The 25,852-nt window shown below is 40.6% G+C and overlaps 1 protein-coding gene across 1 annotated transcript in view; it reads right to left on the bottom strand.

Annotated features, from left to right (window-relative positions):
• Nucleotides 1-3,693: 3,693 nt before the first annotated feature.
• pdia5 (protein disulfide isomerase family A, member 5) overlaps nucleotides 3,694-25,852 on the bottom strand; it is a 58,478-nt gene continuing 36,319 nt past the window's right edge. The window contains exons 12-17 of the mRNA XM_083921002.1: nucleotides 21,464-21,534; nucleotides 20,582-20,745; nucleotides 19,978-20,108; nucleotides 16,104-16,174; nucleotides 8,854-8,988; nucleotides 3,694-5,962 (exon numbers count right to left, since the gene is read on the bottom strand). Coding sequence (XP_083777128.1) covers nucleotides 5,882-5,962; nucleotides 8,854-8,988; nucleotides 16,104-16,174; nucleotides 19,978-20,108; nucleotides 20,582-20,745; nucleotides 21,464-21,534 — 653 coding nt within the window. The 3' untranslated portion in view covers nucleotides 3,694-5,881. The remainder of the gene's footprint in view (nucleotides 5,963-8,853; nucleotides 8,989-16,103; nucleotides 16,175-19,977; nucleotides 20,109-20,581; nucleotides 20,746-21,463; nucleotides 21,535-25,852) is intronic.

Raw genomic sequence — 25,852 nt, 5'->3', positions numbered from 1 at the left:
TAAAACATCCAATCAGTTATACGGCACTTCACATTAAATTGTATAGCCTCCAGGGCCTAGCTGTGGGCTGTCGACTAATACATATAAAAACATTCAATCTTCAAACACAAACTCAAACTCAGTGTCACATATTTCCATAAATCTAGTTTGCATCAATTTGCAGCAACACCTTTTGTTTTTTCCCCATTGTTTAGAAGCTATTCATTCAAAGGCCTGTTCATTTTCCCTCGGTGGTTCCACCGATAAATCAGGGGTTAACGTTTGACATTTTCAGGGTACAGTTCTGATGGATTTACATCAGCAATATCATAAAAGAGATGTTGTTCTTCTTTGCGTGACTGACAGCTCCAATTGAATAGCACAGAGAGTGAGCATTATGGATCTTTTAGCAAAGGATGCAAATCATTTTGATGACTGCCTCGTGAGCAATGAGCTACACCTCAACTCTACTAAGTAGAGACTCGGAGGTCCATTTATTTCATTGGCTTCTGTGGCAACCAGATGCCCTCCATTTCTAATGCTCCTTTTGCACAGATGTGCTTGTCCATTTATTTCATTGGCTTCTGCTATTTGAACCAATTAGTCATAGCGTTGGCGTGTTGAATAGCAAAAAATAATGGGACTGAACTGACGTATGAAGATTTTAGGATGTACCTGTAAAAAAAAAGAAGGGGTCATGTGTGGGCTTTTATAATGATGACACAGAGACACAGAAGTTCAGTAGAGGACAGGCAAGAGGATGAAGGAAGAGTGCCGACTGACATCAGAGATAAAATCCTGAACGGCCCAAAACAAAATTGTCCATGAAGGGAAATGGATTCTGTTAATGGCACTTGAATCTAAACAGACCTTGACTTTGTAGTGACAACCAGATGCCCTTCATTTCTTATGCTCCTTTCGCACAGATGTGCTTGTCCCTCCCCTCTAAGGAAAACACAAAGAAGTAAGGCAAAGCATGAAAAAAACATCAACCAGTCTGTTACGACTCAACACTGCATGCACCCCAACTGCAGCACTTTATCTAAGCAGACCTGCACGATCTGTATGGCAAATACTGAACACAAGAAACTTCAGTCTCAGAGTCTTTGGACGCTATGAGGACTACTCAAACTGTCCTTCCATGTCCTTCCATGGTCCTAAATTTCCCAGGACCATGATCCTAAAAGTAATGATTTAGACTGTGGAACTCTCCTCAGGCCAAGCTTGGAAAAAAACGCCCCCTTCACAACCCCCCACCCTCCCTTAGTTTACTTGCTGTGTTTTTCTCAATTGCTGGATTCCGACGGGATCATGATGATTGTTATTTGAGTCAATAGAGAGTAAACAATAGAGCTGAGATAGCCGGATATTGCTGTTTAAGATAACTTCAGAATACACCAAATACATTTAAGAAAAGTCTGTCCTCAGGCTTTTATTGGTTTCTGGGTGACTGGGGAAAAAAGAAGAGTAAAATTCCCTAAATCACACGTTAAGGCTATTCTATGTGATCTTCTGATAACCACTTTAATACCTAATGTAATATTTTTCACTTCCATTCTGAGCCTCCCCTGAAACTGATTGGGAACCCCCCAGGGGAGGTCTGCCTCCCGCTCTGAAAACCTCTGATTTAGACTATTTAACTTCTGAGTTATGACAGAGTTTTCACTGACGTCACAGGGTCCCTTTTAGATCCAGGGCCAATTCTCATATGAAAGCCATCAGTGTGAGATCTGGGTAGTGATCCATTTGTTTCCCTCCTGAGGTGCTAAAATGTCAAAACAAACAGGCACAAAAATTGCTTTCACCAGGACTGTCCATCCAGCTCAGTGACCCAACAAGGTCATTTCTATTTATTTCATTGTGCAAGCAGCGAAGCATGGCGTTGCTGGTGTATCCTAGGATAACTTTAAACATGATCTCATATTCTGTATATTATTCAGTGCTGTGTCAATAAGCAAATGATCACATGTATGTCTACCGTCGCCATGTGGAGTTTTTATGTTTTCTAAGTTTCAACACAGAAAGAGTCAGTATTCAGAACAGCACAAATATTGGTCTTTCACTGGACTACTTTACCGATTTTCTAGCGTTGTATAGTGCTTCCCATCCATTTCCTTATTAACACCTACACTGTGGTCGTCAGCAATGCTGGCATGTGATTTAATTTGACCTAAATGTTGAAGTTAGCTTGTTAACTTGTTCATAATGACAATAACATGCTTTGTGGGTTAATGTTCACCATGTTCACTGTCTTAGTTTAGCATGTTAGCATGTGTATATTTTTATTAGCATTAAACAAGCTGAGGCTGATGGGAATATCATTCGTTTTGCAGGTATTTGGATCAAAGTGGTGGACCATCAACCAACAGTCTCAGCATATGTTACACAGAATGAGAGTAGAAATAACATTTTCATTCAAATTAATTTAGGACGATGGTTATTTTCTTTTGAACTAGTCAAATTACTACAATAAGCGGTTTATTGTCGGTTCTTTTTTTATTTTATTTCTATGATTGCCACTGCGTAGAGCCACACCCATAGAAACATAATGAGATTACACAGACATTGAACTGTTTGCTGTGGTTATTTGACTAGTTTAAGACAAAATGGCAATTGTTGTTGAGTTGCTATGGTGTCAACACAGTTTGAGAACACTATTTTGGCCTATCCTTTAATGAATAGAAGTTAATGAGTTGCCAATAAAAATATGAAGCAATTAAACTGAGCAATCCTCAGTTCCCCTCTTTCAGCAAAGGAACAAAGTGCACAAAAAACACCTCTCTACGCTTCGTACTACTCCCCTGATCGTTGGGTCATTAAACTTCACCTCAATGAGTCCGCTACTTCATGTCGGTTTATACTTCTCCTTCGGGGTCAATAAAGTTTTTATCTATCTATCTATCATACGAAAATGTATGTGGAAGTTAGCGTGCTCCCACAGTCCCAGTTCTTTGCAATGGCAGCGGTTAACATTAAAGGGCAGCTGCTCTGACCTCCCTGCTATGTTGATTTGAATGGAAATGTCCGTTCCTCTCTCATTCTACTTCTATGGTTACTTCCCTAATGTGGTGAAAAAACTTTCATTAGTTAGTTAATTAATACCAACAGAGAAGAGATGTAGCACTGTTGTGACGAAGAGAGAGCTTAGCCGGAAGGCAAAGCTCTCGATCTAGCGGTCGTTCCTACCCTCACCTGTCGTCATGAAAGCTGGGCCATGACCGAAAGAACCAGGTCGCGGGTGAAAGTGGCCGAAATTAGTTTTCTCAGGAGGATGGCTGGAGTGTCCCTTAGAGAGAGGGTGAGAAGTTCAGCATCCGTGAGGAACTCGGAGTAGAGCCACTGCTCCTCTGCATTGAAAGGAGCCAGTTGAGGTGGTTCGGGCATCTAGTAAGGATGAACCCTGGGCGCCTTCCTAGGGAGGTGTTTTTAGGCACGTCCAGCTGGGAGGAGGCCTCGGGGGAGGAACCAGGACTAGGTGGAGAGATTATATCTCCGTACTGGCCTGTGAACGCCTCTGGATCCCCCAGTTAGAGCTGGTTAATGTGGCCCGGGACAAGGAAGTTGGGGTCCCCAGCTAAAGCTGCTGCCCCCGCGACCCGACCCCGGATAAGCGGTTGAAGATGAGATGAGATGAGAGCAGAGATGTGTACATGACATAAAATCAGGTGAAATATCTTTTGAAAATGTTTCGACTTTATTATTTTTTCAGCTCCTTACTGCAAGGGGAAAAACTGTACGTATGGCTGAGCACAGAGGAATCTATAAGGGACAACAATGACTTCTTGGCATAAGTGACAAATTCCCACACAACATGGATACCTTTGGGATAAGAGAGGTGGTCTTGCTATTATTCAACAAATTTGTGATACCACTGTGGAAAGGAGAGAAAAACAAGTGGGCGCAGCAAACAAAGGTAGTTGTTTTCCCTTTGAGAGGAGAATGAACATCTAATTACAGTGATATGTAACACCTAACTGTAAAGCGCTCTTTCAAAAAAATGCTCTTACATACCTTGAAATGTTTATAGTCACATTGAACACAAAAAGTGTTTGGTGCCAGCCAGAACATTTGAAACTTGGAATGAGTCCATTAAAAAATCACGTTTGACAAGAAATGGTTCAGTAACACCTACTGACAATACATCTTATTCAACACATGTAGTCATGATATAGCACGGAAAAAGGACAATTCAACTGTTTTCTTTTTACTTGGGATACAAATGTAAACGATATTTAATTTGGTGACCTAAGGGCTCAAAATGATTCGGCTGGAATGCAAAATTACAAACAAACTAGTTCCCTTTAATTGTGTTTCGCTTTCCCTGAGAACCTTATTTATAATGAAAGAAACCAAAGTCTTGAATAATAAAACACAAGTTCAGCTACAGATAAGCCTTTAAATATTTATAGTGGCCACAAAAGTAATGATCATGGCGTTATGCTGCCAGAAGTGGGAGGGGGTCTAGAGAGTTCGGTTACTTAACGACTGAACTATGATGAATTTGTCCCTTTGAATATGATCGAAGGCATGGGAGAGCACTGTCCAAGCAAACTGAAGCTGAGCAAATCCAAGCCAAAGCATGGCAGGCAGACAGCGATCGAGGCATAAAGAGTGCTGCCTTTTTTGGCTCCTTGGTGTCGTTCAGTTCTGCAGAAGGTGGCGGAAACGCATGGGCATTAAACCGCCTTGGAACCCTAAAACATAAACCCTGAATGTCCAAAGTGTAAACCAGAGGTCTGAATTATTCAAGCACCTCCCTGAACAATGTGTGAATGCAGAAGGGATTGTGAGATACTGGGTGGAAGCCATGATTGGTTCAGCGGACGGAGGGCAGATTTATTTTTTTTGGGACATTTTATGATCATCATGCAATATTTAGCCTTCATGTTTGAGCATCTCCCACGCTTACTGTATGCAAATGGACCGTATCCTTGTTACAGTTTTGAATGTTAATATTTGGAAATGTACAAAGAATGACAAAAATCAAGGGCGCAAGATTATTGGGCATTTCATGTTTGATTTTGTCTCTTTTGAATTTCTCTGGCCCGTAACCTGAGGGGGTTGCAAGGGCACCAGGCCTCTGACTCCCTTCCACTTATCATTTTATATTTTTTCAATTCCAGCATGTTTTTGTTTTTTTTGTATCTTTTCTTTAAGGCCACAGTTTCAAGCAAACAAACATTTGGAAGTCCTTTCTAACAGCAAAACTAATCCCGAGAGCCTGGAACCATACAGAATATTGGCCCTTTGGCCCTACAGTGCCTTGTTACTACAGTAGCACTTCACATTTACTGTACAAGCTGTGGGCTTTTTTGTTTTTGTTTTTAGATATTAAGTGTTAACTGCATTTATCTCCCAACTGATCTGTGAGGATAACAAAGCACTATTCTGGATGGTTCTGGACTGGGAACCAACAGGTATACCAATAATAAAGAGTGTCTCTTTCTAGAAAGAGCAGGGTGGATGGGACTGGATTAGGACCCCTGTGGACTGACGGGCGGTGCAGCCTCCACCTCTTAAACTATAGATGGGTGTCAAACTGTCACACAGACCCCTGCAGGGCTAAGCAGGGGTCAGTATTGCATAGATAACGTATAGGTTGTAGCTTTTCACATATGTAGTCACAGTGTTTGGGCAAAGAAAAAGAAAAGAAAGAAAGAACTGTTGTAAGTGTATTTTCTGCCCATCAGAATATCCATGAAAAAAAGAAGTCTCAAGTGGTCGGTCTCACTGCAGGTACTCTGTTGGCATTATTACAAACGTGACCACGGTATAAAAAAATAGCCTTTCGCTGAGGTCATCTAATCTCCCACGTCAGTGCTGATTGGGCCCTTGCCAGAGTCAAGGGTCACAGTGCAATGACAAACTGTGCAGTGCAACTCCCCCTCCCTGCACGCCGCCCTCAGAGCTCCTCCTTCTTCTTGCCAACTTTCTCCTGATCGCGTCCTCTCAGGCTGCGCATGAAACCTATGAAGCCTGCCTCCTGTGGAGAAAGGGACAGTTGGGAGTCTGTTAAGCACAAAATTTTAGCCATCATTTCACAACCTGAAGCAACATATCGGTCTTGAAATGCCTATTTTCTAATCTAACATAGACTCCAAATGTTGTTCCCAAATTCAAGGACAATCTACTCAGCCCTACCCAAAATTTTAAGTGCTGCCTGAAGTTCACCCTGCAGCCAACTGTCTAATACTCCACTTCAGGTCAGGTTGATCTGTGTGCGCGACCCTGGCCCTTGACTATCCTTTTTGCAATAAATAATTCAGTTAAAGCTGGAGTTGGTCACTTGCTATAAAATATATATATTTTTTTCATATTTGAAATTGACTTGTCACTACAGTATCTACCTCCACCTTCTGCTCCATGAGTCCTCTCTGTCTGCTCCTAATGACAGCTGCCTGATCCCACCGCGCCCGTCCTACAACAACCCACCAGAGTCGAGCAGTCTCTGACCGGGTGTCACAGACATCTGTCATCAGAAACTAAACGGCGCTGATCGAATATGAATCAAAATTCCTTTACTGTATCGTCTATTTCTTTCCCTAAAGCAATTTCGGTCAAAAGCAACTGGACTTGGTTATTTGTCTAGGAAGACGTTTCACCTCTCACCAAAGAGGCTTCATCAGTTCATGTACGCAATCTGACCAGGCTGGGACTGGACCAGGACCAGGACCAGGCTGGGACTGGTCCAACTAACTGGTGTGGAGATCCAGGTGTTTAACCTCTCACAAGACCGATGATGTCACTGGAACCCTTTGTGCTCCAAGTGCCAACGACCGTCGTTAGAGTGACAGTCGTTGGTAGGAAATCTATTTCTGTTATTATTATTTATCTAAGTGTTTTCAGAAACATAGTTTAGTGTTAAATTTGTGACTGAGGTGGCGTTAGAGCTACATGACTTTTTCACAGATCATTTGTCTCATTGTGCTGGCAGGATATAGTGACAATTTCAGCAAATATGAAAAACAAGAAGTATATGATAAGACTTCAGCTTTAACACAATAGTTCTTTACACTGGTGGTTAAAGCCAATATTGATTCTATTTGACTGAACTATACATTGTAGGTTACTTTTAAAACAGGAGAAATAAATCACAATAGTTGCACTAAAAAAAAAGTGCTATTATGGGTTTACACAGTGAAACAACCGTAAGAATGTTTATGTGCACACTGCTGAATTAAAATCTCTGAAGCCATCAAGACTGCCAATGGTTGTGCTTTGATTTTCATGTAGAAATGTCACATTCGAAATGAAGTTATCATAATACTACGGGTCAAACCAGCCCAGTATTTATTTAATGTTGAAGTTTACTGTGTTTATTATTGTGATGTATTCGACAATGAGGAATTCAAGTACAAAACACTAGTTCTGATGGAGTCTGTGTGTGCGTGTGTGTGTGTGTTAATGTGTATGTGTGTGTGTGTTTTAGACAACTTCAGCTGTTCACTGAATAGAAGGTGTTACCCCGGACCATTTCCAGCACCTGAGGTAATTGGTATGCATTGCTCCCAGATTGTGACCCAGGTGGTATAATAATGTTGTGTGAACCTTAGTCTGACCCAGGTCCTTGTGGTTGTGAAATATGTATTACAGTACTCTGTTGAACATAGAGAGACTTGGTTCTTCAAATCCCTGTATATCTGATTCTAACGCTATCCAGGTTGCGTTGTCTGCATCTTTGACTCCACCACATTCACCCCCTCCGTCATTTCTGTACCAACCGAGTTAAGGATAAACACACTTTGGTTTCTGGCTGCCTGGACACTGCTGCACTTTCGTTCTGGCGTGTAGATCAGCATTGCTTTTCATCATATTTGTACTTAACAACTACTATGTTATTGAATTTGAAAACACACCTTTGTGTATGGCAGATCGTGATCAGAAACCTGGATAAGGTGTTCACATGCCATATTGTGGTAACCCAACTAGGATAATACTCCTGCATCCTAACCTGGATACTAGTGTGTATAAAGACACTCAATAAAAGCAGAATTCCTTTGATATAGAAGTCCGTCTTTAGGAGGTCAGCCAGACTGTGTTTCTCAAAGTAGAATGAGTTTACACAGGTTATTGTATTGGCTGATACCTACAATGCATAGGCGATCTGTGCAACAACTAATAAACAATAAAATCCCTTGTGACATCATACATTTCAGGGATTGCTACATACTATGGGTCCTTTTTAAAACCTTACCAACTGTGACTGGCATCCAACATTAAGTATGGCTGTCCAGATTAACCATCAAATGTGTGATATATATTCAAGACAGGACTGCTCTGACTCCTGAGGCTCAGTCAGGAGGCAATTAAGCATCTAGATTCTGAACCTTTGCACACTGCGGGATAACTTTTACTGACTGTCTAAACTAACGGACTTTCCATGATCCTAGAAATGTTGTTTTATGGCCAAATTGGTATCCTAATCAGACTTTGGGGAGTCCATGGCTTAAACAGAATTTATGTATGCTATTCACTTGCTTTAGCATACATGCATGCAGATTGTGTACTGTGTGTTGTGAGTATGTTACCAAACCAGTTCACTGGACACTTTAACGGCACATTACCTCCTGTACAACTTGTGTAAATACATATATGTATATACTTTCTATTTTTATGGTAAATAGTTTATTATGCTTAGGTTTATATTTATTGATTATGTTTATGTCTGTTGTAAGTGTATGTAAGCACCGTCAAATCAGGTCAAATTCGTTGTAATGCAAATTACTTGGCAATTAACCTGTTTCTGCTTCTGATTCTGATTCCTTTTTTTTGTTTTACCAAAGTATTTTCATTATATGTTTAGTGTTCGCAGCTTCAGAGACTGTATGAACAAAAAGAAAAAGAGTATAGGGTGAGATGTGTAGCACCACTTACCCCACGATCTCCATTGTATTTTTCCACAAACTTGCCGTAGTTGTAGTGGTTAAATGTTGGGTAGCCCTCCACGCCTTCCTGCTTACAAAGCTCATGGTTCTGTCCTTTTGTACAGTCCACAGCCGCATACACAATCTAAGGAAAAACAGAGCAATCAGTATGATGTAATACACAGTATAATGCAACATAGAGCTCTGGGGTTTCACTCATACAGGCATCTGATTATATTTTACAATTTAATTTCCTTATTGTAAACTCCCACTCATCTCATCTGATAAAAACCTGCACGGCAAAGTGGAATTTTCTTAAATCAACTACTTTTTTAATTGTTACGGCAACTTAATTGGAAAATACAAGATTTGTGTTTTTTCCCTCCTAATGATACATGGTTAGCACAACCCTAAAAAAACACCTCCCTTAATCTACATTTAAGGAGGTGTGTGTGTGTGTGTTGAGAAGGTTATGGTCATTTTCTCTGACAATAAAAACAATGCTAACCATGATAAAGTTTAATGCAGGTGCTAATTTGCCCTGTCTGTGGATAATAAACCCAGTGAGATCTGCAACATTTTTCACTCCTTACAACCTTTTGAAAGCAGCTTTATTATGAGGATGTGGCTCATCCTCTATTCTATTTCCCCCGCTCCATTGTTCTGTAAGAATGATTTTAATTCTCAGCCGGCACTTTTATTGTTTTGGTTCAATTAGTTTTTGTTTCAGCGTCTCCTAAGCACTCACTAGATTTTAAGAACAGCCTTTACTGTAATTGTAATCAATACCACAGAAAATGAACACACTCATATTACAAGAGAATGTAATAGAGAACTCAATATTTATCAACTGTAAAATGGTCATTTACGATGACATGTATTCAGCCGTTCTGGCAATGAGCAGGCTCAACACATTGTCCTTGTCCACATTTAGACCACGAGTTTCTCCCTCCAGGTTACAGAAAATGACTGATGCACTGCTGTTCAGCAGAAGCGTTCAGAGTCTTACATAAAAACAACAAGGGAGATTTATGTTCCGAGGGAGTTGCATCGATTAGTGACAAGCCACCCAAATGAGGCGTAAATGCTGCCTCGCTGATACATGGCGCACTCAGCGTGTCCTCTTTGGACAGCTGAAATGTCACCCTCTCTCAGGGTGCTGAGCACTGCACATTGAACTTGTCACCGTCAAATAATCGCTCGCCGTCCATCTGACTGCTCGAGCTGAATGTGGAAATGACAGATCTGCAGTGGAGGGAAAACATATCCGACACTTTGTCTGCACGTCCATCCCGGAGGCGACGCTCAGAACTTCTTGTCCTAGTCACCAAGTACAACTGGCTCTTGTTTTTCCTCCCTTGCAAATGTAAATACTCAGATGTTGAGAATCTGCGTAAGTGTGAACATATTGTTAGATGAGTACACTGTTGTTGAGTGTTGGCGTCGTCTGCAGACATCTGTGAACTGTGAAAGAGTTGTGCTCCCATAACGAGGGTGTCACAGACTTGCTGCAAGCTGCGTATATTCAGCAGGACTGAGGTGCTTCACCCTTGAAAAAGCGGAATAGTCAACAGAAATATTGCTGACAACACTGCCTGAAATCCTCCTATTCTTCATGTATCTGGAAAATACAACAGATACGGTTCATGATGTGAATTCATTTTACGTATTTGACCATCTGAGTTAGATTGCGATACACAGCGAGTATTTTGAGGAGGAGCAGCAGCAGCAGCAGGAGGGGACATATACGTCTGCATCCGACCGCTCTTCCCTGTAAGTAATCAATCAGAGTTGCTGGGAATTGACAGGAGAAAATGAAGCCGTAGAGTCATTGTTCTTCAGAGGTCTGCAGCCAATTCCGTTATTGATCCGTCTTCAAGTGACAGAGGAGCCCCACATAATTTCATTGATCCAATAGTAAAATTTCTGAGAAGCAACATATTACCAGTTGGCTTGGTCTCGATCCATCAGCGTCACACTGGAGAGCAGAACAGTAATCAAACTGTAATGATAAACTCTGAACTACTTCTGTTCTCACAACAAAGTTCCTATGATTATAGTGATTAACACTGAGGTCCGCTATACTGGTCCAAGAGTAAATCCAGGAATATTTTTATTAATCACTATCAGTTATACGAAAGAGAGATGATGTAACTTTAAAAGAAGTAACACACGCTTCCTTTTATAAGTTTTAAACAAACAAATATAATTTAACTTTGGATGTTTTCCAATGTTATACCCAAAATTATTAGATTTGTATATGTCATTCTTATGGTAGGGGCGACACGGTGGTGTGGTGGTTAGCACTGTCGCCACACAGCGAGAGGGTTTCTGGTTTGAATCCGGGAGTTTGCATGTTCACCCTGTGTCAGTGTGGGTTTTCACGGGTTCTCCGGTTTCCTCCCACAGTCCAAAGACATGCTCGTGTTAGGTTAATTGGTGACTCTAAAAAATTGCCCGGATGTGTGAATGGTTGTCTGTCTCTGTTCGTCTCTATGTGCCCTGCGATAAACTGGCGTGCTTCCAGGGTGTACCCCGCCTCACGCTCGATGTCAGCTGGGATTGGCTCCAACCCCCTGCGCCCCGACAGGGACAAGCGGTTTAAGATGAATGAATGAATAATTCTTATGGTTTTTATACAGTTCACCTAAAAACCTTTAAAAATTAATGTAAACATTATGTGCATTACATATAATATAGGAGTGCCTAATGTTATTTATCTTGATGAAGTTTTTGGTTTAGGTCAACATAGTTCAACTATTGTAAGAAAGTGAATTAGTAAGTAATTTAAATGTCATGCACCAAAAGGTGCCCAGCCCACATGGGCTTACAAAACCCTACAAACAAAACAAAAAAAGCAATAACATAAAGATATAAAAGACTGTAGTTATTCACTTAAAATTAAAACCTGATGAAATTGGGAGTATCATTATTTCTGTAATGTTTCCTTTTGAAATGGAATATAGGGGTGGATAAGTCAGACTTTTTATTACGATGAGGGTCTTTTTTCCTCGCTCTGCTCATCATTTGCATTGATTATCACGCTGTTGTACTCATCTGACAGACAGTTCAGTCGGAATATCCTAACCACTGTATTCAGAAATAAAAAACAAAAGTGAGCGCACCTGAAATGTCTAATAGTTGCTCATTGCACAGGAAAGTTATGCACACAACACAACACAACAGTATATAGTGTTTCTTAATCTGACTGCCAAATCGTAGTAACTGGATATAATGGTATTATTATTGATAGGAATTATGACGACAAATGGAAAAAAGACTGAATTAACCTTTCATTTTTAACTGTAAACCAATGAAATATAAGCTAAGAAGAAAGGGACTTATGTTTATGTTTGCACCTCTTCTACCTGTGCAAGATGAAGTCACATTTAACATTCATTGTTTTCTAAGAAGTGGCCGTGTTCCAGGAAGTTGAAGTCTCCATTTAATGGGATGGGATGTGCACTTTTTAGCTGCATTGTGTATAAAAAACACAATGGAAAACAAGGTACAAGGTCCATATTGTTAAATGCTCAATATTACATGGCTTTGATTTGTGTCTGGATGAGGGACGGGAAAAATAATCTAATTAGCACCATGGTCACGGTCAGTATATTTCTGTTCAGTACATTAACTTTACAGGTGCTGTAGCAGCCACTGAGGCAGGTCATGACGGGTAAATCCTTCAAAAAGAAAGGAAAGAAAAAGAAATCCAATTCTAAGATGAAACATTTTTCCTATTACAAGCATACAGCCTTTGAAAACAAGCAGTTCCGGCCAATGTGTGCCTTTAGTGCTGCTATTGATTAGGATTTGGGGGAAACACAAAGAGCTCAGAACAAACCCTTTACACAATTTATACGGCTTTCATACACCACAGAATGTGGAGTTTTAATTGTTTGAGTCTTCAAAGCTGGAGCTAGGCTCGTGTTTGTCTTTCGTAAACGAGGCGAGGGCAGCTAATGCGCTGATCAACACCCGGCCCGATACAATACACTGGGGCTGAGCTTTATAAATAGAGATGATTGCCAAGTAAACACATGCCCAGTTCTCAAGATATACTCTTGTTCAAACACAACTTCACACCTCCACTGGACACTGGAGGGACAACATGAGGGAAGAGATCTTAAACATTTACGTAACCTTCACAGATATGAGAGTCCCCCTGGTTTGGCAGCGTGTGGAGGTTGCATCACACAAACATCACAGCTGCTGAAGCACTGCCAAAGTGCCTCAAGCTTTTGTGGCCACTGAATGTGAGAGTCCTAACTTCTCTCTTAAAATACAGCGTAATAGGTTCTTCCATTTGGTGCTTAGGGTCTCAGTGGTTTGTTTTTCTCTGTGGTCATTTTGAGAATCATTGCTCCATTAAGGACACATTGAAGCTTATGTTTGTTTGACTGACCGACAGGTGTTTCAGTCTGAGTCAAGAATGTTTTACTGTCCATGTTACAACTATTATTTCTCCCTGTACTGCAAAGATAACATATATTTTATATTGTGGAGGACATACTGTATTAATACATTAAAATATTTCAGTCCACAAAGTCATGCAGAGTCTTAATTTGCAGCTGAAGGGCAATACTCAGACACATACAAAAGCATTTTCAGATTGCCTGCTGAGGTTTAATGTTATCGAGCCATGTTACAAAGGATTGCCTCAGAAAATGGATGACTAAGCTGTCGGGGACACGTCACTGTTTTACTCCATCTGACAATGATTAGAAATAAATTCCAAACAAATGAGAGAGCAACGTAGCCTGAGCCCTTTTAGAACAATGTGCTGTTAACATTAAGCATCTCAATGAAACTATAAAAGCAAAAAGGCAACAATTTGATGTTTTATATGTGCAATGATTAATTGTAGTTTAGAGTATTACCAGACATTTTTCTCTCTGTGTGTTTGTGTGTGTGTGTGTGTGTGTGTGAGACACAATTTAATACTGGAAATATTGAGCCCTGCAGTCAGAGGGTATTAACAGGGAAGAGCAGCAGTGGGAGGGTTGTCAGGACACGAGTCCAGAGGGAAAAGGAATGAAAGGGAGTTGAGATAATGGAGGACAAGTGTGTCCTGTTGTGACTGCATGAACCTCCAATAACCCGGAGCCTGTGAGGGCTTTTAGAATAGTGTTCAAATTCCTAAATGATAAATATTAGAAATGAGGTGGAAGAAACTGAAAGTTTTTAATTCTGAGTTTTACGGATACTGCTGTTTAAAGATCGTATCAGATATGGCGAGTACCCAATAAGTGGCTGCAATTACTCGGCAGGCCTCCGTGCTCATTTCAGCATAGCTGCTTATTTCCATGAAACTCTTATCTGATGCCTCTTGAGCTTCCAAATATGTATGCAAACAGGTGTTATGGGGCGTTTTTCAAGCAAAGTCAAAAAACGCATGTGTGTCGAGTACAAAAGTTAAAATTATTGATTATGTAGTGTCGTCACATTTTAGCATTTAAATCCAAACTGACTGCATTACATACAGAATCAAAAGTCCATACTCTAGATAATGGTTCTGCAATTTAGCCCTGTGAATGCAGGTTTCAACAATGCTCCAACATTTTTGGAAATGTACTTGTTTACTTTCCTACCCAGAAGTAAGAGAGATAGAGCCGGGGTGTGTTTTCTTACTTACATGGTGCATCTTGTCACGTAGAAATGGAAAACAAGATGTTTAAGGAGCAGCAAGCTAACGGTTGAAGAGATTTCATGACAAACACAATCATCTAAAATGATTTAAAAGATTGTTCGGTTTGAGCATGGCTGTAACTGTCACATAAGTCTGTACTGTAGCAGAAGCACACCAGTATGTGTTGTTATCATGATTTAAAGCCTAAGTTAACAATAAGGTTTATTGTTTCTTCTAGGGCTGTAGTCCACCAAAGAAAAAAATACACTATTGTGCTCTCTAGATGAACTACATGCCGACAGTACACTCTACCTGTTAGAGTCCACAAAAGTGTTTTGTCCTGAGGGCAGTGTAGTTTTTTAAAAGTATTATTATTTGCAATGGGAGAGCCATGCATTTATACTCTGCTACAAACAGCAGCAGTGACGAGGCGCTGCTCATCTATTCTGTGCTGAGTGCTGCATGTCTGGAGTGTTTTTATAGTTGACGAGAGTTGAAAAATGTTCAACTTACACTGCTTTTACCCAGCCGTACAATCAGAGTGGAGGAGGAGCAGACAAATAGGCTACCACACAGACAAACTGTCACTTTCTATAAGTGCTGAACAACACCGAAGGAGAAATTAACATATGTCCTTTCTCCCTATAAGCTTCAGCCTTCCCTTCATCCAGAACAAGAACTCGAGCTTGTGATAGCCAGCCGCCAACATTTTTACTTCCGCGGACGGCAGTTAGATTGTCGCGATATCGCATAATCACGCAAGAATATAATATATTATCGCAGGTTCAAGGCATCTCAGCTGAAAAAAATCTGTGCTTCCAAAATGCTTTAGCGCTCTCTGTTGGGCGTTTTCAGAACAGCGCCTGACGTTTTCAGCCGGGATGAAATGCTTTACTGGACACACGGACTTATGAAAGTAACCCTGCAATTGTCCGATCAATGAATGAAGACACCAACCAATCGACCAACCGACCAGAAGACGTCAGCCCTAGTTTCTACCCTGTGTTATGCTTGAATTTAATGTTTGTGTTATGCTATAGCCATCTTACTTCATTACCTGGGTTAAGGAACATACATTTTTGGCTGGGGTTGTGTAGTTTGAACAGTAAATTTAACTGACAACTTTGTTGTTAAAGAAAGAATATTACCAAACAAACTCACTTCGCTTTTTCTCATCTTTGTGCTAAGCTAGGCTGAACCAGTGGTCTCCACCTCTGCTCCATGAGCATGTTTTATTTATCTCCCTACTTAAACACACCTGATTCTAATGATCTGATCTGATCTCATTATGAAGCAGGTAGAGCTCGCCAAGGGCTGGGTAATGAGCACATCATTAGAGCCATGTGTGTTAGAGTAGGGAGAAACCTAAAACATGCAGGGCAGTAGTTCTCCAGGAGCAAGGTAAGAGACCACTGAGATGAATACATCACAGCCCTAACATCTCACTGAACACACTGATGAAATCAATACTGATCCTCTCTTCTAACTGTGGGTAATGAAAGAAAACTGGCGGTTTTACTTTGTAGTGTCAGCTTGAGCTTAAGGGACTCTTGCCACACCACTACTGCTTAGTGTAAATGTGTGTATGTTATTGATATGAGCATGTTATGTGAATAAAAAGCTACACCAACCTTGCGGTCCTCTTTGAACAGCTCTGCTGCTGTGGTGAAGTGGGGAACAGCGTTTTTACAGTGCGGACACCCTGGAAGAGGAGAACAAACAGATGACTGATTATTACAGCTCATTCACAACACATTTACACCACAACATCCAGCTTCACGTCCAAAACAGCACCTGGTACACATCCTAAAGCACATAAACATGATGCTACTAACATGCACTCATTCACAGATACAAGCAAAACATACAAACACTTCCATAAATCCGTTAGTCGATCCCTAACATGTCCATAAAGCACGTGGCCCCTTCACGATCCTGCAGTGATTTAGAGATTCATGCTGCATTAGAGATGGTTCACTTGTATGTTATGAGAGACTGTAAGTCCTTTTATTACTGTCATAAACAACACAACCTCTCTGGCTCTCTCTGCTCCAGCAGCCATCCATTTACAGCTAGTCAATACTTACACAACTGCACCACTAAGAACCACAACAACAGATCACATTTACAGACAGCTGGTTCACTTCCAGTAGGCGGACTAATGGGCGCAGACCAGGTTGTATGAAAACTATAAATCTGTGAGGGAAGATTTTCTGATTCCAGCCACATCTTGCTAAGGAGGGGGGGTGGGGGGGGTGGGGGTGTTGTTGCACCGCACTTACTGTCAAACAGTGTAATAACTGTGATGACATATTTTCCCTTTGAATTTCTGTAAAAGTTGGACTTTATGTAGATTCCCCTTTTTTCTCTAGTTGACAGTGACAGTCTTTCTTCTTTTTATAACAATCAAACAGTCGTTGCTGCAGTTGGAAATGGGAAAGGTGAGAAAAAGCAAGATCACCTTTTGTTGTGGTGACATAGAAGAAAAAAACAGCTTGGAAGTTAATGACTGGATAAAATATTTTATGTACAGAGCAAGGCTTAATTCATCAGCCAATGAGCCTGTGATAAAAATTCAATTCAATTTTATTTATAGTGCCAAATCATAACAAAAATTATCTCAGGACACTTTACAAACTAGGTATAGACCACACTTTATGACTTATTTATGATTTACATAGACCCAACAATTCCCCCGTAGAGTACGGTGGCAACAAAAACCTTCACTATAACAGACAGGAACGTCAGACAGACCCAGCTCTGTGGAGGACGGACATCTGTCTTGATCTTGAATTAAGAAATATCTAAGAAAGTATGTGAATTATCTCTTTCTTTCTTTTTTCTTGATTGAGCATATTTCTCTCAAAAGCCATCTGTAACAGTTTTATGCTAATTTTGATGGTGGAGTTGGGATTTATTAAGCAAGAGGTGTTTTGGGTACAGTACAACTGTATAGTAGGTTTCGTGCTTATTGTTTAGCTAATCAGTGCTGGGGTTTACATGGACGGATTAGTTAATATGTGGATGCACAAATATATGGATACCCATACTTTGATTATAATAATATCTTACAACACACCCATATATTGGTTTGTGAACATGTCATTCCAAAACAATGTTGTTGGGTATTTTTAAAACAATCTCCTGCAATAACAGCCTCCACTGTTCTTGTTTCAGGCTTTCCATTCAATTTCGGAGGCTGTCTGCAGGGATTTGATCCAAGACACAAGGGCATTAGTGAAGTCTAACACATCCCAAAGGCGTTAGATAAGGTTGAGGTCAGGGCTCCGTGCAGGCCACTTTAGTTCTTCCCCACCAAACGGGGAAAACTGTTTCTCTATGTGTAGCGCTCACACTAAAATTGAAAGCACTACGTAGGTCATACATATAGCATAACAGATTATTAAATACTCATCTTAGTATAAGTATCATCAAAATGTAAACAGCGTAATATATTCAGCTACCCTTTGTTGAGTCCACAGTAAAGGCTACAAATGCCCTGACTGATGGTGACCAGTTCTAATAGGTATTTCTACTCTTGCATGCATGCTCACAAGCATTCATATATAAACATTTAACTATACCTTCAATTCAGTTATACATCAATTCTGCAAACATCCATTTGAGTTCCTTTTTAAAGCTGACTCACTAAGCCAGCATTCAAGCACAGCTCAGAAATCCATTTCCTGCTGATGTACCCTTAAGCTGCAACATAACATGGCCTTTAAATCTCTAAAGGTTCGGTCGCAATTCTGAAACTGATGCATCAAACGAACAAAAAAAACAAAAAACAGCAGTGTGCCATGGTTTTCCCTCACGTGAAGAGAACAGACTGACCAGGAAGGTCACAGTAACTGCTCATATGCTGCCTGAGAGTTTTTGGACACCGTACGCCAATTTCCCATCTGACTTCTGTCTTCCAAGTTGCTCGGCCTACTGTTGTTAATGAGAGACCTGCCTCTCTCTTTTCACTCCTCTCACTGACCTTCTTGAGAGAAATGCAAACAGATGAATACAAATAGAGGTGTACTGTCTTTTCGTCATCGCTTATTGATAAAAATGTGCAAACGACAACAGTAAGCAAAGAAATGCAAACACTGTTTAACATTAAATGCACCAAATGTTTTTGTTTGGGACTGAGCATCACTTAACACCATTTATACAGATGGCTCCTAAGAGTACTTAGTAAATTAGACAATAATTGAATTTACACCTGTATGTATAGAAATGACTTTCAACTTAGCACTGCCTTATGTCAGGAAAGAGCCAGCGAGAGAGAATATGATGGTATTTAAGTAAAGTTGAGCATCCGTTATGCAGATTTGAGGCTAAAAGTTAACCCAAACTTTTGTCAAAAAACAGATTGTTCTGCCTCAAGAATCTCCAGCCTTGATGTCACAGCAAGCAGCTGCATCTCATCAAATGCTCTATTAGACACAAGCTCCCTCACTGATAAGACACCAATGAGCAGGATGCAGATGGGGTGTGCGGGGTGGGAGGGCATCAGGTTGTTGCTGCTTGATGTTCATCTGGAGCGTCTCTTTATAGAAGGAAGCCCCAAAGGTCCAACAGAGACAGCAGACCTGACTGCTGTGCCCGTCTGGCTTTGAAGCCCTTATCAGATGTACAGTTCTTTGAGTGTTTAATGCTATGTGTGTTTAGACAATTAAACAAGTTAGACACTCTGTTTTCCTCCTGCATCTGTGTTTTGTGTGAGAGCTCAGATGAAATGTCTTAACACTGAGACTCATGCACAAGCCTCGTTTCCACTGCCACAGGTAGCCGTAAATGGATGTAGAAACAATAGCAAGCACTCATTTGCATACCCATACTTATCCCTGCTCCACCCCTCCTGAGACATGTCAATAAAAAATACAACAAGGAAAGTGCAGTTTCTGCGACTGTGTTTCACTGGTGAGGCTCTCCAACAGCGCAGAGCAGCTGACATTATGCACGGCTGTGGCTAAACTGTATGTTGCATATTTATCGCTTAACATCTGTGCCAACATAAGGGACGCATGGAAGTATGTTTGCAGAAATGGTTATATTGTTTGAGGCAAACGTATCTATCTTCGTACGTGGAAGGAGCTTGAATGAGCCTTTAGAAAAGAAGTCAATGCCAGAAATATAGTACACCAAGTCTCTGAAAGGACTTAACCATAAAGCTACATTATACAATTTCATGGTTTCCAGGAACACTGAAACATGAGTTGAAACAGTGTTTGTTTTTTTTACTTGCACAAATCTATTCTGAGTCATGTGAATCATTGCTCTCCCCATGGCTTAGGTGGGGTTTATATACTGCATGGTGAGGAGCTTGACAGGCAGCTCGGAGTTACGCAAGTGCACTGATTTAAACCCAGGATATGATCACAACAACAGAGCAGGTTGCTTGCAACAATTTCACACACACCAAATATTTGATCGAAAGGCAAAGGACTCACAATCAAACAAATGAGAAAATGATCTATTATCAATGATAGAATAGCCTTTAAGGGGTCTTACAGGGAGCGTAGAACATGACCAGAGCGTGTTTTTTCTTCTTTAGAGCCTCTCGGAAATCCTCCGATCCAAGATGGCTGACGCTGGAGGGCTTGTCCTCCCAAGACTGCTCTGGTGGAGGAGGTGCCTGGGGACTGCAGACATGAAAGAGAGCACAGCAGTATTTATTATGTATACTACAAGGAGGGAAAAACACTGATTTACATCGTAAATAGAGATATGGCGTATTTATTATTTAACTTCCTGTTTCAGAAGAAGAAAAATGATAATGTGTGGATACAAATTACATAATATAACACTTAATGAGTGAGATTTTATTTCAGCCTTATATAAAATTATAGTCTGTTGACCTGTGGTTGCAGACTTTGCCTTTATGGAGTCTTTAATTGCATCAGCTAAACTGATGTCATCGCAGGTCCATTACGTTTCACAGTGACCCTTTCTAAAGATGAATCTATTACACTGGGAGGACGCAGCTAAAACTGCTCAACTCAGGACTCATTTACTGCAATGCACATGAGTTAAAGTCTGTGTCCAAGCCTGTTATCTCTGCACATGCAGCGTCTGAAGTTAAGAAGTGATCGAGCTGTTCAAGAGTGTGACTCACTTGTGCAGGAACTCGATGATTTTTTCTTTGCTTCGGAGGTGTGGCAGCGTGTACTTGTCCTCACCTTTCTCGAAATACTTAACAGTTGGGAAACCGGAGATCTTGAATCGATCCCCCACAGCCTTGTGCACTGTAGAATCCACTGCTGCCAACACCCCCGGGCTCTGTGAAAAAATAACAATAGCCAAGCCTTAAAATAATAACTATAGCATGATCTGCCCAATTAGACCAACAAAGGTCTCTTAGATATGTTACATGACACCAACTAACATCAACTACTTTAGAAGCAATCCAAGTCCAGCCTTCACAAATGAGCATGCACTGTTTGTGTAGATACTGTAAAAGTGCTGCATTAGTGACTTTATCCGAGAGGGAGGAGTATAATAAATGATATGCTTGGTCTTAAGGGCTCAGGGTGAAAGAGGCTCTAGTCCATCCATATTAGATAATGGCCAGGCTTTTTCCATTGACCTCCAGTGCTGGGCAGAGAGCCACAAGAAGAAGGTCCAAGCATCGGGCCAAGGGGACGCTCATGGATGAGATAATTGCTACAGTCACCAGGCCGGAGTTTTATAGGCTCTACCCATGGCTGGGGAGTGTTACATTACCACAGGGGATGGAATGGCGGGGAGGAGAGGGGAGAAACACACCCGACTAATCAAAAACACATCGAGAGATGGGCCTGCACGACAGACCGACCAGCATGTCGACTGCATCAGCCAAATGCCTTCATGCCAAGAAGAAGGATTATTATGAGATGCTGTTACACCCGTGTACTTCTGTATGTCCGACAGTGTGAGAAATGAAAAGTGAACCAAAACACAGCAATCCTGTAGACATGCATGCTGAATGTAAACACAAGCAAAAGGTCATGGAACTTACGTCTAAGCCCTTGTTAAGTATTTCAGCAGCTTCATCATACTCTGGCTTCATCTTCTTGCAGTGTCCACACCCTAAAAGATTCAAATCATACATTAGAGCCAGACTGATGACGTTTTTTCTGATACTTGAGAGCCCAAAAACAGATACAGTTACTAATATCTCAAAGTCTTTTTTTTTTCTTCAGTTTTTATTAAAAACTCAACACTAGAAAACATCACTGGAAAACATGTATTGAGGTACTGAGGCAAGATATATTTTCGTTTACGATCAAACAAGTACAGTAAATATGAAACTACATACACATCATGGCACATTTTAGACTGCAAACATAAATTCAGTATTCAGTATACTTAGAAACTACGACCACAAACACAGAAAAACCTTTAGAAGTTGAATTAAGTGAGGGTCAGAAATACACGTTATAAAACATGTATGTACTTAGAACATGATATATCAATACAAATTCATCTCTTTGGGGATGGGAACTGATGAGTCTGATTCTGTTTCAATTCTCTATAGATGAAATGAGAGAATATTTGTACAGCATTCATTTTTATTTAGGTTAGAAGAAAATGTGCCGCGCCTGCCTACATGTATGGCACTAATGTTGTTATAACTGGACGCTTTGGACCGTTTCCTCCTCTCCCGCATGACTGAATCTTCATACAAGTTTCCAGCAGTGTAGACACATGAGTTTGACGTCTTCATTTTGCAATGTGCAACTTTCAGAAAAACATGCCATCATTGATAAAAAAGAGTTGTTGAGCTCAGGGGCATACGATTACAGTTAACGATTCCAATTTGTTACCGGTTCTCAACTCGATTCCCATCCCTAAATCTCAGCCTCCTGTCTACAGCGGTCATATAAGTCAGAGCAAATGAGACAGATGAAGGAATCACCATCATCTTGCAGAACATATAAATATAAACGTGAAATAGCTGTATATTACAGAACAAATGACTCCCATAAAACCAACGCTTAGCGCTTTAATGGTGCAATCTTTGCACAACATTATGTCCATGAGCTGTCAAGTTGAATCAAAGTGTTAACAGCTTTAATTCACTGGTGTTTTAGTGTTTCATCCTGGTTTGTAAGTGGGTTTACTGCTGGCATGCCGAGGGTGAAACTGTAAATGAGAAGACAAGAGTCTCTCACGTTTACAAGCAGAGTCAAGTCATGTCTGATTACTTACTACATGCCTCACTCTCGGGCATGGGTGTGCGTTTGTGGCTGAGTAAGCACGTTGGAGGCAAACTGAGTGAGATTTAGAGCTGGGTGTGAGTGACTGATGAGTACAGTAGTGAAATAAAGAGCAACAAGAGGACAAAGGAGGAGAGAGAGAAAAGGGGGAAACAAACAGGTGGAGGTGTGGGTAGAGCTGGGTGATAGGATTGAGTAGGGGTTTGACATATCACAATGTTAATGACAATTTTAAATGAGTGACATTATCATCATGACATTTACATTATTATGTGTTAAAGTTAGGGACTGACCAATTTTTGAGATGATACTGCAGATTTTATAGAGGAAATGTTAACTGATTACCGATGTGGCAGCTGATATAGTGAATTTTTGTGTGGATTTGTGTACCGACTCTGCAAAGGTACTCAGAAGGTTTCTGTCTTAAACAAATAACTTTATTAACTTTACTGTGGAGAAATTAGTTTCAAAAGAAATGTAGTGACTTTGGTAGTGTGAACATGGTTTATAATCTGACCTAAAAGAAACACACTGAAACAAACCACGATGATACAGAAGCAGTGTATCGGAAGAAGACAGAAAAACAGGGTAATAACAAACAAACAACCAAAGAGACAAACTACTTTGACACAACCTAGCACAACCAAATCATTTGCTACTCATACTACAGAAAAGGCAGACTCATTTCTGTTATGTTTTTTTGGTTTGTTTTATAAATGGTGATAATTAAAAAGAATAGCTTCAAACTCGGCTTGTTAAAAACAGCACTTCCAGAAATGGACAAAGGAGGACACAGCAGCAGACAACGATGCCTCGGACCGCAGACGCGCTTCTACTGTATGTTGGTGACATTAACGCTGCCATTTTTTTTTTTGTATTTTATATTATTGTCAATATTGTTTTGGCAAAAATACCCTGCAGAATCATGACCCAATTTTAAGGCAACATGTTAATCCATAGGAATATTTTCACTGTATCAATATACAGTGAAAATCAATATATCAAATTGATGTTCCAACTGTGTTCCTTTATTATGCACAGCATTAATCACTCTATATGTTTAAAACAAAAATTGATATATAAAATGATCTCCCAGCAGAAATGCACAGCAAGGCTGTGGCTTTTAAAAATAAAAGAGAATGAATCCCATTACATGACATAACTTCACCATCATAATCAGGACAGCATTACTGGTGTTTTTGCTCCGTATAACTCCAGAGGTAGTGGTGTGTCTGTGTGCATAAGTGTTTGCGACTGTTCTTTTTAAGAAATCAGTTTGCGCTCAGGGCATGACTAAACTCCCTCTTTGATGTGTTAAATATTTCATGAGCAGTGAGCACACTGGCAAACATTTTTATTTTTAGATCGAAAATGAGGTGACACAATATTTGTCTCACACAATGTACAAGACGTTTTGTCTTAAGATGTAATGAATATGCTGTTTGATCAAGGGATGAGCGGTGTGTTTCATGTGCTTGTAGCGCCGCTGTGCACAGATGCGTGAAACAAACTTGGTACATTTCTTGGTATATTTCCAAAATTGGTAAATTGCCCTTGTCAAAACAGTTCAGGAATGCCTTTCTTCAATATATAATGCAGAGCCGGCACAGGCTATAAATCAAGCGCGATATACCTTGTGGAGGGAAAAAAAAAGCTGCTTCTCTTTCAAATGAGTCACTGTAGTGTGTGATTACCAGATTGTGTTGAGGCTTACCGGAGAAACAGAGTGACTAAAAGGACTTTGTCTGACCCTTCAAACTGATGAGTAAGAGAGAAAACCAAATGTCCGTCCTGTGCTCCGCATTCAAAACAAGTGGTGCATGAGGGGCATGGTCAGCGTGTGTGTGTGTGTGTGTGTGTGTGTGTGTGTGTGTGTGTGTGTGTGTACGGAAGGCTTATAGAAACACATTGAAATATTGCTGATTCAGACTATAGAGGAGAAGTGCTCAGAGTCAAGAGAACGGACAAACTGAACACGCACTGCTGTAGCTGTTATAAAAACCTGATACATGCTAAAGAGGAAAAAGGCTGGTGGGTTTCATCAGCAAATATTAGATGTTAGTGTGCTGTGAAGTCGTCCTCTCTGGGTCCACTGCAGCAGCAAGCTGCTTCCTGTGGCTTCTTGCTAAGTGGCAAGTCAGGTGAGATGTTAAACTCAGACATTATCATTTTCCTGGTTCACCTGATGAACCCAGAACACAAACATTTAGGGATCAAACACTGCCATTTACAGTCATATCTGCTGTATTCAATATTTTACTGTGCCTTCTTCAAACAATAATGTCAGAGCGAAACTTTTGTTTTGATCCGGGGAGATAATCAGGCTCACCCTGGGAAACAGAAGAGCGTTCAGAGGTCTGAGATTTTGCTGCCGTAAGGAGCTACACGCAAACAACCCCCGCTGAGAGCTGTTCAGGGGACGGTGAGAAAAGCTGCACTGAGAGGTGGACAGAAATGCAAGCTGATGGTGGTGGTTGTGAGACCATTAATCTCACTCTGACAGCAGGGCCATTAAGAAACTGCACTGAAGCAGCAAGGCGTGTGTGCGTGAGACACACAGAGAGAGAGAGATGTGCCGTGTAATTGTGTGCAATAAATGTTTCTGCCATGGAGTAAAATATATGTTTGATAGATGTGTGTGTTTGTGTGTGAGATCTGATGCAGTTTATTTTAGCTGACTGCCCTTGATTTGAGTGTGGGTGACTGGTTGCTGTCCGCAGGGTGAGTCAAGTGCGGGGCAGGCGTCTGTGAAGCTATGACACGGCATAAGGACGCAGAGGACTATTCTGCCTCCTGCACTGTACAAACACACGTCCACTCATACATTTTTCTGCATATTAGGATAAAAATGGTGGGAAAAAATGTATCGTGAGTTATTCAGTCATGTGTTCTGAATACCTAGCAAAGCCTGTGTGACAATCAAAAAATGTAAAGTGTTATAACTATAGTCTTTTGCTACTAGTAATTTATCTAAACCTTACCTCTCGGTTGGGTTTGTTTTATTTATTAGAAATTTAGCAAAGTCAAACAGCAAACTATTTTTGTGCTTTTGTTTTGACACAGCGAGGATAGTACAGTAAGGATTTTATTACCATTTAGACAAAAGAATGAATCCACTGTTGTTTATTGAAGTCATATATGCATATATGATAGTGAGGATGATTTGCATTAACCAACAACGTTATAGT

The sequence above is a fragment of the Echiichthys vipera genome (assembly GCF_963691815.1).
Source record: "Echiichthys vipera genome assembly, chromosome: 10".
Classification (NCBI taxonomy): Eukaryota; Metazoa; Chordata; class Actinopteri; order Perciformes; family Trachinidae; genus Echiichthys; species Echiichthys vipera.
The sequence above is the reverse complement of the archived record's forward strand: the minus strand, read 5'-3'. Positions and strand labels throughout refer to the sequence as shown.